Here is an 18,488-nt window from a genome sequence, read left to right as displayed (position 1 = left end):
TTTGCCAGTGTGCTCACATCACTGGCCCTAATAGTTGCATTCTCAAGATGTACTCCGTTATAAATATAACAAATATATTTGTTGGGGTCTGATGTCTTTAGACCTTCAACTCCCAAGAAGTGTAGTATCTAGGATACAACAGAAAAATGACTGATGCTAAATGATAAAATTCCAAAACTAAATGGTAAAGAACAAAGCATAAAATAAGAGATAATACCCGTGTGGACAAATAAGTGAATTCACAATCTTCAATGAAATCACAAAGATGGAGCAACCACTTTCCTTAGCATGAGGGATATCTCGAATTATAATCACAATTGAATCTACGATTGCTTTTTTGTAATCAAAACCACCTTCTTCTCTGAGAATGTTACTTAGGAAGTTTATCCTGAATAATAACATAACAGAACCTAGTAACTTAGACCACTTATCTAGAAAGATATTCATAAGAAAGATGTAACATCTGTGAAAAGAGACGAATAGAGTGATGCATATACTTACAGAGATCTATATTTTAAAGAGAACTTCAAGTGTAACAACCCCGATTTTCGAGTACGCGAATCTTTTCTACATGCACGAATTTCTCTGGAAGATCAGTAAAGGGAACACCTCTGCTGTATCATCAAGCATCTCAATCCTCATTGTCATTATGACATCTTTAAGCCAAAACCTCTTTTGAGGCAAGCTCAACAATGCGGCCACGGAGAACCTAGTTTTTGAACCGTATCGGTTAGGAGTTTTGATTCTAGTTTTCGTAAATAGGCTCAGTTTGACGAACCGGACTCGATTCATGAGAGAAGAAAGATAATAGTATAATATTATCATTATATTAGTATTAGAATTTGCTTGAAAGATATTATAAGGTTACCTGGTCTGTTTTAGTTAAAAACAGGAAATCGGTTTAACCAGGTTTACGGTTTACTGGTGCAGCTTAGCACCAGCACTCTCTGATGACTTTAGGAATGCTAAGGGCTCATCATACATGTTTTATTCTCATAATAAATATGTTACTAGTGTCATTTATGCTAGTAGCTCAGAAAATAATTTTTAGAGATATTTTTACAAGTGTTCCGATACACCTAGCTTTAGTTGTTATACACCTAAGATATTTTAATATTATTTTAATCCACCTCCAAACCAACCAATCACAACTCACCTTACACCCCCAAGACCTCCAAGGCTGTCTCATTTCATCATGTTGGCCGAAAATAACAAGAGAGAAAAGAGAGAAACCTTCATGAACACTTAATCTTCAAAGCTTGATTTCTTCTGAACTAAAACTCAAATCAAAACTCCGATTTCACCAAAATGATCCTCTCTTCTTTCTCTACATAACCATATAACATATCAAGGCTAGAAATAAGGTGAGATGGCTGTCTCCCTCCCTCTTCAATTCGGTTTTCAAGGAAAACCATGTAAACATGTGTTTTCTTGATGTTTTTTCCTTAGGAATCATGCTTAACTTGACTTGAGGGCCAAAAAACGTGAATTTCCAGCAAGTCTAAGGTGAGATATCTCTTCCTAACATACTGAGTGAGATTTGGTTAGTTGAGAGTTTTTGGATTTAAAGTTGTTCTTGATGTGATTTAGGAGGAAAAAGTGCTTAAGGACCACCTGAAAGTTTGATTGAATTAGGAGCAGCAAAACCAGGTAGGGTGTCACGAAATTAATCTTGATTATTTGTGTTTGAGATGTGTGAATGTTGTATTATTTGGTTGTGCTAAAAATTGGTTGCATATATGATTGATTCTTGGTGAAAATTTGGTGAAATTTTGATGAAATTTGATGAAATTTAAGCTTTAAAGTTCATGTTCTTGGGCAGCTGGGAAAAACGAAACCCTAAGCTTAAATTGAGATTCAATTTGTGTTGAAATCATGCAGAAAAGATGGGGTTTTAGTGGCTGATAATTTATTATGAATTATAGTAAAAATCGGTTGCTGAAAAGACTGAAAAACGGGTAAAAACAGAGAAAGAATCTGAAGAATTTATGAAGAACATGAAGAACACTTTGAGTGTGATGAAGAACAATGAAGAACAGGCCTTAGATCTTAAAAAGGGCAAGGAAGTAAAATTTTTGGTGTTTTAGGGGTTGTCTGGTAATTTCTGAAAGTTAGGGTGGTAAAAGTAGAAATATTAAAAGTTACGGGTGGTAAAAAGTGAATTTTAAAGATTAAAGGTTAAAGTAAAGTTAATTTTCGAAAATATATTAATAAAATAATAAATAATAATAAAATATTAAATAATAATATTTAATTAAAAATAATATTTTAATAAAAATAATAAAATAATGCAGAAAAGGCAATTTTCTGTAAAAGCTTTAGAAAGACAACTTTAAGTGCAGAATCTCATAATTACCTTCATAAAACACTTAGGGAGTGGTAATAACATGTTAGTGAGGCAAAGATAAAGAAAAGATAAAAAGTTAAAGAAAAGATAAAAATCGAAGAAAAAGTCTGTAATGTTTTAATGACAGAAAAATAGATAGAATTAGTGAACGAACTAGGGCAACATAGTTAGTCCTTGAGTTGCGACTAGGGTTAAGAATTATATGAAAAGTTAAACTGTTTCAGTATAGACTTAATGAACTTATACTTGGGACAGGCTAACTATTCATACCGAAATTTACATAAGCTTTAAATACATATGTTAAGCAGAGAAACCAGAGCAGAGTAAAGAAACACAGAGAATAGAGTAACCAGAGCATAATAGAGGGATACAGAGTAAAGAGTAATCTGAGCAAAGTAAAAAGACACAGAGAAGAGAGTAATGTGACAAAGAGAAATGGTTTGAGTTAAGATGTTGTAAAAGTAAAAGCTGTAGAGTTTGTATAGCATGATTGAACAGAGAAAGAAAGAGGTACAGCATAAGAATGTGAAAGTGATGATGAATAATGAGAATGTTAATGAATGATGATAATGAGAATGATTATGTAAGAATCTGCTGCAGAGAGGCAGTCAGATAGATGGTGGTACGACCACTGAGAACGCTTTCCTGGGATACCTTGCTATAATGCTTTGCTGTAAGACAGAGGTTGCTTACAGAGGTATCAAGATGAATGTGCTCCTGTAAGACAGAGGTTGCTTACAGTGAGTGTGTTGTTGCTCCTGTAAGACAGCGGTTGCTTACAGTGAGTATGTTGTTGCTCCTGTAAGACAGAGGTTGCTTACAGTGAGTCTGTTGGGCGTATATCGGCTAATAAGTTTCGCCCTGCAAGACAAAGGTTGCTTGCAGTGGATACCCTGCAAGACAAAGGTTGCTTGCAGTGGATATTGCCAACAGGAAAGCCTTATCCAGACAGAGGTTGCTGGGTAACGTCGGGAGCGGGTATGTAACCGACAGATGAGCTCATTACCTGCACTAGGGCTAGACATGCATCATACTTGGTTGTGCATTTTCTCTATTATGATTGTTGCATGAATGTATGCTTTCTTTGTTTGTATTCTATTCTCTGTGTTTGTGTCTGTGTTTTACTTTCTTGTATTCTTCTATTTGTGATCTTTTTCTATTTTCTCTATTTTCTCTATTTATCTGTCTTCTGTTTACTACTTTTCTATATTCTGCTATTAGTCTGCTAAACAACACAAAATTAATGAACGTAACTAATAACCCCGGCCCTACTAAGAACTCCCCAGTTCTTACCCCTTCTCTCTCTCTTTCCCCTCCAGATGGAAGCATGAGTACCCTTCCGTAGTTCGCTGATGACCGTTCGTAAAGAGAATTCTGCTCTAGGTAGTCTTCTGAGTCTAGGGTGAATCTCTTTATCTATGTATATGTATATACTGTGAGACCAGCCAACATCTGCACCCCGTTCGTATGCGCACTTTAACCTGAATCCTGTGTATGAGACTCCCGTTGTGTGGCTACTTGATGAGGTACCAGAGGGACGTCCTATGGCAATGTCTGATCGTGCAGAGGAATAGCAGATGATGTCCTACCTTTGGTGACGTTCACTTGACTTGAGTTTTGAAGACTTAGAACGTACTTTCCCTCGCTTTAGTAGTTTAGAGGGACTTGGCGCGTATAGAGTCTAGGCTAGCCTGGGTGCCAGCTTAGGGACTTCTTGAACAGGTCAAGACCTGGGATGTTGTGTGTATATATATATATATATATATATATATATATATATATATGTATATAGATATTATTTAGCTATATCTAGGGGTGTTCTAACTAAAAGTCTATACTCTAATAAAAGCTGGATCACTGAATCTTGTTAGCTGCTTGGGATGTATTTATGTGTGGTTGTTTATAACTGTTTTATCTGTTATTATTTGTGAATTGATTATAAATGATTATGTTTATTAATCCAAACATTTTCAAAAAAATACACCTCGCAAATTAACTATGCTTTTAACAACGAATCAGGCTCATATGATAAATAATAGATAATAACTAGGAAGACAAATTGGTAGCGCTCAGTTTCCGGTGTGTCCTAGGCGTACTGAAAATTGGGTCGTTACAATTTGGTATCAGAGCAGTTCGTTCCCAATAGAGCCTGGGGAGTGGACTGACTATGCTTTATTGCATACTCTGTTATGTGTCTCATGCTTATAGGATATCTATGTGATATGTGTTGCATGATTGTCTCTGTGTTTTGATTCTGGGAATGTTCACACTTGACTTGAAGTGTTAAGACTGATCACCTTAATAATGATTGTTTGGTGTGAACAGGACTACAATGAGACCACGGAGACGGAGTGCGCGGGAAGGAACCCCTAGTGATAACAGAGAGAGAGAACAGGAAACCTTTATGGCTACGATGAACATTGTAGCTGAGGCAGTGCGTGAGGCTGCGATGGCTGCTGCTAGGGCTGTTGAGCATCTCGGAGTGAGAAATGAAAACCGAAATGAAAACGGTGAGGATAATGGAAACAACGAGGCTGATTCAACGCATCTTGATAAACCCATGACCCTTGCTACTTTTTTGAAAGTAAATCCATCTAAGTTCAAAGGTACACTCGTTGCGACTGATGCTGACAACTGGTTCCGAGGTATCGAGCGATCACTACGAGCACAGCATGTTCCGGAAGGTCAACACGTGGAGTTCGCTACTTATATGCTGGAAGGAGACGCTGAGCATTGGTGGCAGGGGATACAGCAACTGTTGCAACAAGATGAAGGTGATATCCCTTGGGATACTTTTAAGGATGAATTTTATAAGAAGTATTTTCCGAGGGCAGCTCGTGATGCTAAGGAGATGGAACTTATGCAACTGAAACAGGGTAACACAACTGTTACAGAATATGCCCGTAAGTTTGATGACTTGTGCCGTTTCTCCAAGATTTGTCAAGGGAATCCTACTGACTTTGAAGAATGGAAGTGTTTGAAGTTCGAAGGGGGCCTTTGTGAGGATCTGATGAGTTCAGTAGTTCCATTAGAGATACGAAATTTTGCTGAACTGGTGAATAAAAGTAAACTAGTGGAAGAATGTTCGAAAAAGGTGGCGATAGCTCGAGCAGATCGTAGGGAAGCCTTAGGAAGAGACTTTATTCAATATCTAGCCCCTCAAGGTCGTAACTTTAAGTTCAATGGTCAGTTCGATCACCAAAATAGGAATCAACGAAATGGTAACTTTCTCGCTCGTAACAATGGCAACTACGACAACAATAATCTGGAAGAGGAAGAAGGAGGTCAATCTCAGCAAACTCAAGATATTTCAGTATGCTCAAGGTGTGGGAAGGATCATGGTAATAGAGCTTGTAGATATGGGACACACACTTGTTTCTCTTGCGGAGAGTATGGACATATATCGAGGAATTGCCCAAAAAGGTTTGTTCGAAATCCAACTAGGCCACAACAACAAGGAAGGGTTTTTACCGTAACTGCTGGCAACACTAATGCATATAATTCTTCCACTCGAGGTGAGTACCACACTATGGTTTTGTTTGTGTTAGATAATACTATAACTTCTTATGCGCATGTTAAATTTTGAGGGCAAAATTTTCTTTAAGGAGGGTAGAATGTAACAACCCCGATTTTCGAGTACGCGAATCTTTTCTACAGGCACGAATTTCTCTGGAAGATCAGTAAAAGGAACACCTCTGCTGTATCATCAAGCATCTCAATCCTCATTGTCATTATGACATCTTTAAGCCAAAACCTCTTTTGAGGCAAGCTCAACAACGCGGCCACGGAGAACCTAGTTTTTGAACCGTATCGGTTAGGAGTTTTGATTCTAGTTTTCGTAAATAGGCTCAGTTTGACGAACCGGACTCGATTCATGAGAGAAGAAAGATAATAGTATAATATTATCATTATATTAGTATTAGAAGTTGCTTGAAAGATATTATAAGGTTACCTGGTCTGTTTTAGTTAAAAACAGGAAATCGGTTTAACCAGGTTTACGGTTTACTGGTGCAGCTTAGCACCAGCACTCTCTGATGACTTTAGCAATGCTAAGGGCTCATCATACATGTTTTATTCTCATAATAAATATGTTACTAGTTTCATTTATGCTAGTAGCTCAGAAAATAATTTTTAGAGATATTTTTACAAGTGTTCCGATACACCTAGCTTTAGTTGTTATACACCTGAGATATTTTAATATTATTTTAATCCACCTCCAAACCAACCAATCACAACTCACCTTACACCCCCAAGACCTCCAAGGCTGTCTCATTTCATCATGTTGGCCGAAAATAACAAGAGAGAAAAGAGAGAAACCTTCATGAACACTTAATCTTCAAAGCTTGATTTCTTCTGAACTAAAACTCAAATCAAAACTCCGATTTCACCAAAATGATCCTCTCTTCTTTCTCTACATAACCATATAACATATCAAGGCTGGAAATAAGGTGAGATGGCTGTCTCCCTCCCTCTTCAATTCGGTTTTCAAGGAAAACCATGTAAACATGTGTTTTCTTGATGTTTTTCCTTAGGAATCATGCTTAACTTGACTTGAGGGCCAAGAAACGTGAATTTCCAGCAAGTCTAAGGTGAGATATCTCTTCCTAACATACTGAGTGAGATTTGGTCAGTTGAGAGTTTTTGGATTTAAAGTTGTTCTTGATGTGATTTAGGAGGAAAAAATGCTTAAGGACCACCTGAAAGTTTGATTGAATTAGGAGCAGCAAAACCAGGTAGGGTGTCACGAAATTAATCTTGATTATTTGTGTTTGAGATGTGTGAATGTTGTATTATTTGGTTGTGCTAAAAATTGGTTGCATATATGGTGCACGAAATTGTGATCATCAATGGCGCCATCAACATGGTACGCACAATTGCAATCTCAACTTTTTATCACAACTTCGCACAACTAACCAGCAAGTGTACTGGGTCGTCCAAGTAATAAACCTTACGCGAGTAAGGGTCGATCCCACAGAGATTGTTGGTATGAAGCAAGCTATGGTCACCTTGTAAATCTTAGTCAGACAGACTCAGATGGTTATAGATGAAATATGAATAAAAGATAAAGATAGAGATACTTATGCAATTCATTGGTAAGAACTTTAGATAAGCGAATGGAGATGCTTTGTCCCTTCCGTCTCTCTGCTTTCCTACTGTCTTCATCCAATCCTTCTTACTCCTTTCCATGGCAAGCTGTATGCAAGGGTTTCACCGTTGTCAGTGGCTACCTCCCATCCTCTCAGTGGAAATGTTCAACGCACCCTGTCACGGCACGGCTATCCAGCTGTCGGTTCTCGATCATGTCGGAATAGAATCCAGTGATTCTTTTGCGTCTGTCACTAACGCCCCACAATCGCGAGTTTGAAGCTCGTCACAGTCATTCAATCATTGAATCCTACTCAGAATACCACAGACAAGGTTTAGACCTTCCAGATTCTCTTGAATGCTGCCATCAATTCTAGCTTATACCATGAAGATTCTGGTTAAAGAACCCAAGAGATAAACATTAGAGCCTTGTTTGCTTGTAGAACAGAAGTGGTTGTTAGTCACTTGTTCATAAGTGAGAATGATGATGAGTGTCACATAATCATCACATTCATCAAGTTCTTGAGTGCAAATGAATATCTTGGAATAAGAACAAGCTGAATTGAATAGAAGAACAATAGTAATTGCATTAATACTCGAGGTACAGCAGAGCTCCACACCTTAATCTATGGTGTGTAGAAACTCCACCGTTGAAAATACATAAGAACAAGGTCTAGGCATGGCCGTGAGGCCAGCCTCCCAAAGAGGGTTCAATCATAAAAACATGATCAAAAGATGATCTAGAGATCTAAAGTGATCAAAAGATATCAAAATACACTAGTAAAAGGTCCTATTTATAGGGAACTAGTAGCTTAAGAATTACAAAGATGTGTAAAAGACATAAAAATCCACTTCCGGGCCCACTTGGTGTGTGCTTGGGCTGAGCATTGAAGCATTTTCGTGTAGAGACTTTTCTTGGAGTTAAACGCCAGCTTTTGTGCCAGTTTGGGTGTTTAACTCCCACTTTGGTGCCAGTTCCGGCGTTTAACGCTGGGAATTCTGAAGGTGACTTTAAACGCCAGTTTGGGCCATCAAATCTTGGGCAAAGTATGGACTATCATATATTGCTGGAAAGCCCAGGATGTCTACTTTCCAACGCCGTTGAGAGCGCGCCAATTGGGCTTCTGTAGCTCCAGAAAATCTACTTCGAGTGCAGGGAGGTCAGAATCCAACAGCATCTGCAGTCCTTTTCAGTCTCTGAATCAGATTTTTGCTCAGGTCCCTCAATTTCAGCCAGAAAATACCTGAAATCACAGAAAAACACACAAACTCATAGTAAAGTCCAGAAAAGTGAATTTTAACTAAAAACTAATAAAAATATACTAAAAACTAACTAAATCATACTAAAAACATACTAAAAACAATGCCAAAAAGCGTACAAATTATCCGCTCATCACAACACCAAACTTAAATTGTTGCTTGTCCCCAAGCAACTGAAAATCAAATAAGATAAAAAGAAGAGAATATGCAATGAACTCCAAAAACATCTATGAAGATCAGTATTAATTAGATGAGCGGGGCTTTTAGCTTTTTGCCTCTGAACAGTTTTGGCATCTCACTTTATCCTTTGAAATTCAGAATGATTGGCTTCTTTAGGAACTCAGAATCCGGATAGTGTTATTGATTCTCCTAGTTAAGTTTGATGATTCTTGAACACAGCTACTTTATGAGTCTTGGCCGTGGCCCAAAGCACTCTGTCTTCCAGTATTACCACCGGATACATACATGCCACAGACACATAATTGGGTGAACCTTTTCAGATTGTGACTCAGCTTTACTAGAGTCCCCAATTAGAGGTGTCCAGGGTTCTTAAGCACACTCTTTTTGCCTTGGGTCACAACTTTATTTCTTTCTTTTTCTTTCTTTTTCTCTTTCTCTTTTTTTCGTTTTTCACCTTCTTTTTTTTTTCTTTTTTTTTCGCTTCTTTTTTTTTTGTATTCACTGCTTTTTCTTGATTCAAGAATCATTTTTGTGATTTTTCAGATCCTCAGTAACATGTCTCCTATTTCATCATTCTTTCAAGAGCCAACAATTTTAACATTCATGAACCACAAATTCAAAAGACATATGCACTGTTTAAGCATACATTCAGAAAACAAAAGTATTGCCACCACATCAAAATAATTAATCTGTTATAAAATCTGAAATTCATGCAATTCTTTTCTTTTTCAATTAAGAACATTTTTCATTTTAAGAAAGGTGATGGATTCATAGGACATTCATAACTTTAAGGCATAGACACTAATGATCATAAGACACAAACATAGATAAACATAAGCATAGAAATTCGAAAAAACAGAAAAATAAAGAACAAGGAGATTAAAGAACGGGTCCACCTTAGTGATGGCGGCTTGTTCTTCCTCTTGAAGGTCTTATGGAGTGCTTGAGCTCTTCAATGTCTCTTCCTTGCCTTTGTTGCTCCTCTCTCATGATTCTTTGATCTTCTCTAATTTCATGGAGGAGAATGGACTGTTCTTGGTGCTCCACCCTTAGTTGTCCCATGTTGGAACTCAATTCTCCTAGGGAGGTATTTAGTTGCTCCCAATAGTTTTGTGGAGGAAAGTGCATCCCTTGAGGCATCTCAGGGATTTCATGATGAGGGGGTTCTCTTGTTTGCTCCATCCTTTTCTTAGTGATGGGCTTGTCCTCATCAATGAGGATGTCTCCTTCTATGTCAACTCCTACTGAATAACAGAGGTGACAAATGAGATGAGGAAAGGCTAACCTTGCCAAGGTAGAGGACTTGTCCACCACCTTATAGAGTTCTTGGGCTATAACCTCATGAACTTCTACTTCTTCTCCGATCATGATACTATGAATCATGATGGCCCGGTCTAGAGTAACTTTGGACCGGTTGCTAGTGGGAATGATTGAGCGTTGGATAAACTCCAACCATCCCCTAGCCACGGGCTTGAGGTCATGCCTTCTCAATTGAACCGGCTTCCCTCTTGAATCTCTCTTCCATTGGGCGCCCTCTTCACAAATGTCAGTGAGGACTTGGTCCAACCTTTGATCAAAGTTGACCCTTCTAGTGTAAGGATGTTCATCTCCTTGCATCATGGGCAAGTTGAATGCCAACCTTACATTTTCCGGACTAAAATCTAAGTATTTCCCCCGAACCATTGTAAGCCAATTTTTTGGGTTCGGGTTCACACTTTGATCATGGCTCTTGGTGATCCATGCATTGGCATAGAACTCTTGAACCATCAAGATTCTGACTTGTTGAATGGGGTTGGTAAGAACTTCCCAACCTCTTCTTCGAATCTCATGTCGGATCTCCGGATATTCACTCTTTTTGAGTTTGAAAGGGACCTCGGGGATCACCTTCTTCAAGGCCACAACTTCATAGAAATGGTCTTGATGCACCCTTGAGATGAATCTCTCCATCTCCCATGACTCGGAGGTGGAAGCTTTTGCCTTCCCTTTCCTCTTTCTAGAGGTTTCTCCGGCCTTGGATGCCATAAATGGTTATGGAAAAACAAAAAGCAATGCTTTTACCACACCAAACTTAAAAGGTTTGCTCGTCCTCGAGCAAAAGAAGAAAGAGTAGAAGAAGAAGAAAATGGAGGAGATGGAGGAGGCTATGTGGTTCGGCCAAAGGGGGAAGAAGTAGTGTTTAGGGTGTGTGACAATGAAGGAGTGAAGATGGGTTTATATAGGGGTGAGGGGAGGAGTAGGGTTCGGCCATTATGGGTAGGTTTGGGAGGGAAAGTGGTTTAAATTTGAATGGTGAGGTAGGTGGGGTTTTATGAAGGATGGATGTGAGTGGTGAAGAGAAAGATGGGATTGGATAGGTGAAGGGTTTTTGGGGAAGAGGTATTGAGGTGATTGGTGAATGGGTGAAGAAGAAAGAGGGTGGTGGGGTTGGTGGGGATTCTGTGGGGTCCACAGATCCTGAGGTGTCAAGGAAAAGTCATCCCTGCACCGAATGGCATGCAAAAATGCATTTTGAGCCAATGCTGGCGTTAAACGCCAGGCTGGTGCCCATTTCTGGCGTTTAACGCCAAGTGCTTGCCCTTTTCTGGCGTTTAACGCCGTCTGGTGCCCCTTTCTGGCGTTAAACGCCCAGAATGGTGCCAGACTGGGCGTTAAACGCCCATCTACTAGCCTTACTGGTGTTTAAACGCCAGTAGGTTCTTCCTCCAGGGTGTGCTATTTTTCTTCCTGTTTTTCATTCTGTTTTTGCTTTTTCAATTGATTTTGTGACTTCTCATGATCATCAACCTACAGAAAACATAAAATAACAAAGGAAAATAGATAAAATATAACATTGGGTTGCCTCCCAACAAGCGCTTCTTTAATGTCAGTAGCTTGACAGAGGGCTCTCATGGAGCCTCACAGATACTCAGAGCAATGTTGGAACCTCCCAACACCAAACTTAGAGTTTGAATGTGGGGGTTCAACACCAAACTTAGAGTTTGGTTGTGGCCTCCCAACACCAAACTTAGAGTTTGACTATGGGGGCTCTGTTTGACTCTGATTTGAGAGAAGCTCTTCATGCTTCCTCTCCATGGTGACAGAGGGATATCCTTGAGCCTTAAACACAAAGGATCCTTCATTCACTTGAATGATCAATTCACCTCTATCAACATCAATCACAGCCTTAGCTGTGGCTAGGAAGGGTCTGCCAAGGATAATGGATTCATCCATGCACTTCCCAGTTTTTAGGACTATGAAATCAGTAGGGATGTAATGGTCTTCAATCTTCACCAAAACATCCTCTACTAGCTGGTGCACGAAATTGCAATCACCTTTTGCAACCCCGCACAACTAACCAGCAAGTGCACTGGGTCGTCCAAGTAATACCTTACGTGAGTAAGGGTCGATCCCACGGAGATTGTCGGCTTGAAGCAAGCTATGGTTATCTTGTAAATCTTAGTCAGGATATCAGAAATTATCAGGATTGATTGTGAAAAGCACAAGAACATGAAATAGGTACTTGTTATACAGTAGTGGAGAATAGGTTGAGGTTTTGGAGATGCTCCATCTTCTGAATCTCTGCTTTCCTACTGTCTTCTTCATCAAACACGCAAGGCTCCTTCCATGGCAAGCTGTATGTAGGGTTTCACCGTTGTCAGTGGCTACCTCCCATCCTCTCAGTGGAAATGTTCAACGCACCCTGTCACGGCACGGCTATCCATCTGTCGGTTCTCAATCAGGCCGGAATAGAATCCAATGATTCTTTTGCGTCTGTCACTAACGCCCCGCCCTCAGGAGTTTGAAGTTCATCACAGTCATTCAATCATTGAATCCTACTCAGAATACCACAGACAAGGTTTAGACCTTTCGGATTCTCTTGAATGCCGCCATCAGTTCTAGCTTACACCACGAAGATTCCGATTAAAGAATCCAAGAGATATCTACTTAATCTAAGATAGAACGGAGGTGGTTGTCAGGCACACGTTCATAGTTGAGAATGATGATGAGTGTCACGGATCATCACATTCATCCGGGTTAAGAACAAGTGATATCTTAGAATGGAACCAAGCATGAGTGAATAAGAAACAGTAGTAATTGCATTAATCCATCAAGACACAGCAGAGCTCCTCACCCCCAACCATGGGGTTTAGAGACTCATGCCATGGAAAGTACACAAAGAAACGTGTAAAGTGTCATGAGGTACTGATACAATGTCCAAAAGATCCTATTAATAGTGAACTAGTAACCTAAGGTTTACAGAATTGAGTAAATGAGAGAAAAATCCACTTCCGGGCCCACTTGGTGTGTGCTTGGGCTGAGCATTGAAGCTTTTATGTGTAGAGACCTTTTCTGGAGTTAAACGCCAGCTTTCATGCCAGTTTGGGCGTTTAACTCCAATTTTTATGCCAGTTCCAGCGTTAAACGCTGGAAATTCTGAGGCTGATTTGCAACGCCGGTTTGGGCCATCAAATCTCGGGAAAAATATGGACTATTATATATTGCTGGAAAGCCCAGGATGTCTACTTTCCAACGCCGTTGAGAGCGCACCAATTGGGCTTCTGTAGCTCCAGAGAATCCACTTCGAGTGCAGGGAGGTCAGAATCCAACAGCATCTGCAGTCCTTTTCAGTCTCTGAATCAGATTTTTGCTCAGGACCCTCAATTTCAGCCAGAAAATACCTGAAATCACAGAAAAACACACAAACTCATAGTAAAGTCCAGAAAAGTGAATTTTAACTAAAACTAATAAAAATACTAAAAACTAACTAGATCATACTAAAACATACTAAAAACAATGCCAAAAGCGTACAAATTATCCGCTCATCACAACACCAAACTTAAATTGTTGCTTGTCCCCAAGCAACTGAAATCAAAATAGGATAAAAAGAAGAGAATATACTATAGACTCCAAAATATCAAGGAAACTTAGCTCCAATCAGATGAGCGGGACTAGTAGCTTTTTGCCTCCGAACAGTTTTGGCATCTCACTCTATCCTTTGAAGTTCAGAATGATTGGCATCTATAAGAACTCAGAACTCAGATAGTGTTATTGATTCTCCTAGTTAAGTATAATGATTCTTGAACATAGCTAGTGTATGAGTCTTGGCTGTGGCCCAAAGCACTCTGTCTTCCAGTATTACCACCGGATACATACATGCCACAGACACATAATTGGGTGAACCTTTTTAGATTGTGACTCAGCTTTGCTAGAGTCCCCAATTAGAGGTGTCCAGGGTTCTTAAGCACACTCTTTTTGCCTTGGTTCACAACTTAAAATTTTTTTTTTTCGAAATTTTTTTTTGTATTCACTGCTTTTTCTTGCTTCAAGAATCAATTAGATGATTTTTTAGATCCTCAATAACAGTTCTCTTTTTCCTCATTCTTTCAAGAGCCAACAATTTTTAACATTCTCAAAACAACAAATTCAAGAGACATATGCACTGTTCAAGCATTCATTCAGAAAACAAAAAGTATTGTCACCACATCAAACTAATTCAACTAGTTTCAAGGATAAATTTCGAAATCCTGTACTTCTTGTTCTTTTGTGATTAAAGCATTTTTCATTTAAGAGAGGTGATGGATTCATAGGACATTCATAGCTTTAAGACATGAATTTTAAATTTTATTAATTATGAATTAAGAACAAGACTCAAAAATAGGAATAAGATGAGAATAAAAAAAATATAGAAAACAAAAATTTAAATAGGCTCCTAATGATAGAGGTTTTCACAGAGTTAGGACTCAACAACCTTGATTTTGAGAAGTGGATGCTCCCTCAACTTGGGAGGAGAGCTTTTGGCGTTTCATCTCTTGGAGTTCATGCCCCTGCTTCTCTTGTTCCTTCAGCAATTTGCAGAGCATGCAGTTCTGATTCTGCTGTTCTTCCTTAAGTTGCTCCATAGTCTCTTGCAACTTGGTGATAGATGCTTCTAGGCTGGCCCAGTAGCCAATTTCAGGAAATTCAGGGAGGAACTCCTGCGCTCTCCTTTTGATAGAGTTGTCTTGCATTTGTCCTTCCATTGACTTCTTGGTGATTGGGTGTTCAATGGGTATGAATTCATCTACTCCCATCTTTACCCCAGCCTCTTTACAGAGCAAGGAGATCAAGCTTGGGTAGGCCAATTTGGCTTCAGTGGAATTTTTATTTGCAATTGTGTAGATCTCACAAGCAATGACATGATGAACCTCCACTTCTTTTCCAAGCATAATGCAATGAATCATCACTGCTCTCTTGATAGTGACCTCAGAACGGTTGCTAGTGGGCAGTATGGAACGCCCAATAAAGTCTAGCCAACCTCTTGCAATTGGTTTGAGGTCTCCCCTCTTGAGTTGGTTTGGGACACCCTTAGAATTGGTTATTCACTTAGTTCCAGGGAGGCATATGTCCTCTAGAACTTGATCCAACCCTTTATCTGCTCTCACCATCCTCCTATTAAAGGATTCAGGATCATCTTGCAGTTGAGGCAGTTTGAAGATTTCTCTTATTTGTCCAGATGGAAGTACATAACTTTCCCTCTGACCATGGTTCTGTAGGTATGGTAAGCAGTTCCAGTCATTCTCTGCTTATCTGTTAGCCACAGATTTGAGTAGAATTCCTGAACCATGTTCCTTCCAACCTTTATCTCAGGATTGGTTAGAACTTCCCATCCTCTGTTTCGAATTTGCTCTTGGATCCCCGGATATTCATCTTCTTTCAGATTAAACTTCACTTCCGGGATCACTGACCTCAGTCCCATTATTTTGTGATAATGGTCTTCATGTTCTTTGGTTAAGAACTTCTCTTGATTCCAAAGATTCTTTGGATTATTCTCTTTCTTTCCTCTTAAATTGGTTTGTTTTCCCTTAGGAGCCATGATCTTGATGAATCTTGGCTTTAGTGATCACAGAAAAGCACACCAAATTTAGAGGTTTGCTTGTCCTCAAGCAAAAGAAAGGAAGGAGGAGAGAGAGGAGAAGAGTAAATTCGAATGGTGTGGGGGAATGGTGAGGCCGAACCTGTTTTTATAAGGGGGGAAGGAGATTTCGAAAAAATTGAAAAGAGATTTGAGAAGATATGGAGAGGAATTGAGAGAAGGGTGAGTTTTTGAATGAGATTTGGGATTGATTTGAAATAGATTTGAAGAATGGTTTTGATTTTTGAAGATTTGAAAATGAATGATGAATGGTTGAAGTGTGATTTTGTAGAAAAGTATGGGTAAGAAAAGGAAAGTTTGAAAAAATTTTGTTTGAAAACAAAATTGTGGTCCCCCTACCTTTCTGGCGTTAAACGCCCAGAATGGCACCCATTCTGGCGTTTAACGCCCATTTGTTGCCCCTTTTGGGCGTTTAACGCCCAGCCAGGTGCCCTGGCTGGCGTTAAACGCCAGAATTCCTTTATCACTGGGCATTTTTCTAAACGCCCAGGATGCTGCACACCTGGCGTTAAACGCCCAGAATGGTGCCCATTCTGGCGTTTAACGCCCAAAATGGCACCTTTACTGGCGTTAAACGCCCAAAATGCCCCTTACTGGCGTTTTTTCGCCAGTAAGCTCTTTTTCTCTGCTTTTTGAGCTGAATCCTTCTGTAACTCTGTGAATTCCTTCATTTTTGATACTTGCCTCTGTAAAAACAAATCATATAACCTCCTAATGACTGGGTTGCCTCCCAGCAAGCGCTTCTTTACTGTCTTTAGCTGGACTTTTACTGAGAATCACTCAAGTCTCAGTTTTGAGCATTCCTGCTCAAAATTGCCTTCAAGATAATGCTTGATTCTCTGTCCATTAACAATGAACTTTTGTCAGAATCATATCCTGAAGCTCAACATACCATATGGTGATACTCCTGTAATCACATACGGACCCCTCCACCGGGATTTAAGTTTTCCTGGAAACAATCTGAGCCTAGAGTTGAAGAGCAGAACTTTTTGTCCTGGCTCAAAGACTCTAGATGACAACTTCTTGTCATGCCATTTCTTTGCCTTTTCCTTATAAATTTTTGCATTTTCAAAGGCATTGAGTCTGAACTCCTCTAGCTCATTTAGCTGGAGTAATCTTTTTTCACCAGCCAACTGAGCGTCCATGTTTAGGAATCTTGTTGCCCAGTAGGCTTTATGTTCCAGTTCCACAGGCAGATGACAGGCCTTCCCATACACCAGTTGGTATGGAGAGGTTCCTATAGGAGTCTTGAATGCTGTTCTGTATGCCCACAGAGCATCATCCAAGCTCTTTGCCCAATCCTTTCTTCGGGCTATCACAGTCCATTTTAGGATTCTTTTTAGCTCTCTGTTAGAGACTTCAGCTTGCCCATTTGTCTGTGGATGATACGGAGTTGCCACTTTGTGGCTAATTCCATATCTAACCATAGCAGAGTATAGCTGTCTGTTGCAGAAATGAGTGCCCCCATCACTGATTAGTACTCTGGGAACACCAAACCTGCTGAAGATGTGTTTCTGGAGGAATTTCAGCACAGTCTTGGTATCATTAGTGGGTGTAGCAATTGCTTCTACCCACTTAGATACATAGTCCACTGCCACCAGAATGTAAGTGTTTGAGTATGATGGTAGGAATGGACCCATGAAGTCAATTCTCCATACATCAAACAATTCTATCTCTAATATCCCTTGTTGAGGCATGGCATATCCGTGAGGCAAGTTACCAGCTCTTTGGCAACTGTCACAGTTACGCACAAAACTCTCGGGAATCTTTATAGAGAGTAGGCCAGTAGAAGCCACATTGGAGGACTTTAGTGGCTGTTCGCTCACTTCCAAAATGTCCTCCATACTGTGATCCATGGCAATGCCATAGGATCCTTTGTGCTTCTTCTGGGTACACATCTGCGGATCATTCCGTCTGCACATCTCTTAAAGAGATGGCTCATCCATAGGTAGTACTTGGCATCTGAAATTAATTTCTTTCTTTGCACTCTGCTGTACTCCTGGGGTATGAACCTCACAGCTTTGTAGTTTGCAATATCTGCAAACCATGGAGCTTCCTGAATGGCAAAGAGTTGCTCATCTGGAAAAGTCTCAGAAATCTCAGTAGAAGGGAGGGACGTCCCAGCTACTGGTTCTATTCGGGACAGATGATCAGCTACTTGGTTCTCTGTCCCTTTCTGTCTCTTATTTCTATATCAAAACTCTGCAGAAGCAACACCCATCTTATAAGCCTGGGTTTGAATCCTGCTTTGTGAGTAAGTATTTAAGAGCAGCATGGTCAGTGTACACAATCACTTTGGATCCCACTAGATAAGATCTAAACTTGTCAATGGCATAAACCACTGCAAGTAATTCTTTTTCTGTGGTTGTGTAATTCTTCTGTGCATCATTTAGAACACGGCTAGCATAATAAATGACGTGCAGAAGCTGTTATGCCTCTGTCCCAACACTGCACCAATGGCATGGTCACTGGCATCACACATTAATTCAAATGGCAATGCCCAATCTGGTACAGAGATGACTGGTACTGTGACCAGCTTAGCTTTCAGGGTCTCAAACGCTGCTGACACTGTGTGTCAAACACAAAGCCGTGTCAGCAGCTAGCAGGTACTCAAAGGTTTTGTAATTTTCGAAAAATCCTTTATGAACCTTCTGTAGAATCTGCATGCCCCAGAAAGCTTTTGATTGCCTTAACATGGTAGGTGGTGGTAATTTTTCAATTACC

The 18,488-nt window shown here is 39.8% G+C and overlaps 1 protein-coding gene across 1 annotated transcript; it reads left to right on the top strand.

Annotated features, from left to right (window-relative positions):
- Nucleotides 1-4,679: 4,679 nt before the first annotated feature.
- LOC130980726 (uncharacterized) lies at nucleotides 4,680-5,933 on the top strand. Its single transcript, XM_057904376.1, has one exon. The coding sequence runs from the start codon at nucleotides 4,680-4,682 to the stop codon at nucleotides 5,931-5,933; it is 1,254 nt and encodes a 417-aa protein (XP_057760359.1).
- The last annotated feature ends 12,555 nt before the right edge of the window (nucleotides 5,934-18,488 follow it).

This window comes from Arachis stenosperma, chromosome 5 (genome assembly GCF_014773155.1).
Source record: "Arachis stenosperma cultivar V10309 chromosome 5, arast.V10309.gnm1.PFL2, whole genome shotgun sequence".
Classification (NCBI taxonomy): domain Eukaryota; kingdom Viridiplantae; phylum Streptophyta; class Magnoliopsida; order Fabales; family Fabaceae; genus Arachis; species Arachis stenosperma.
The sequence above is the reverse complement of the archived record's forward strand: the minus strand, read 5'-3'. Positions and strand labels throughout refer to the sequence as shown.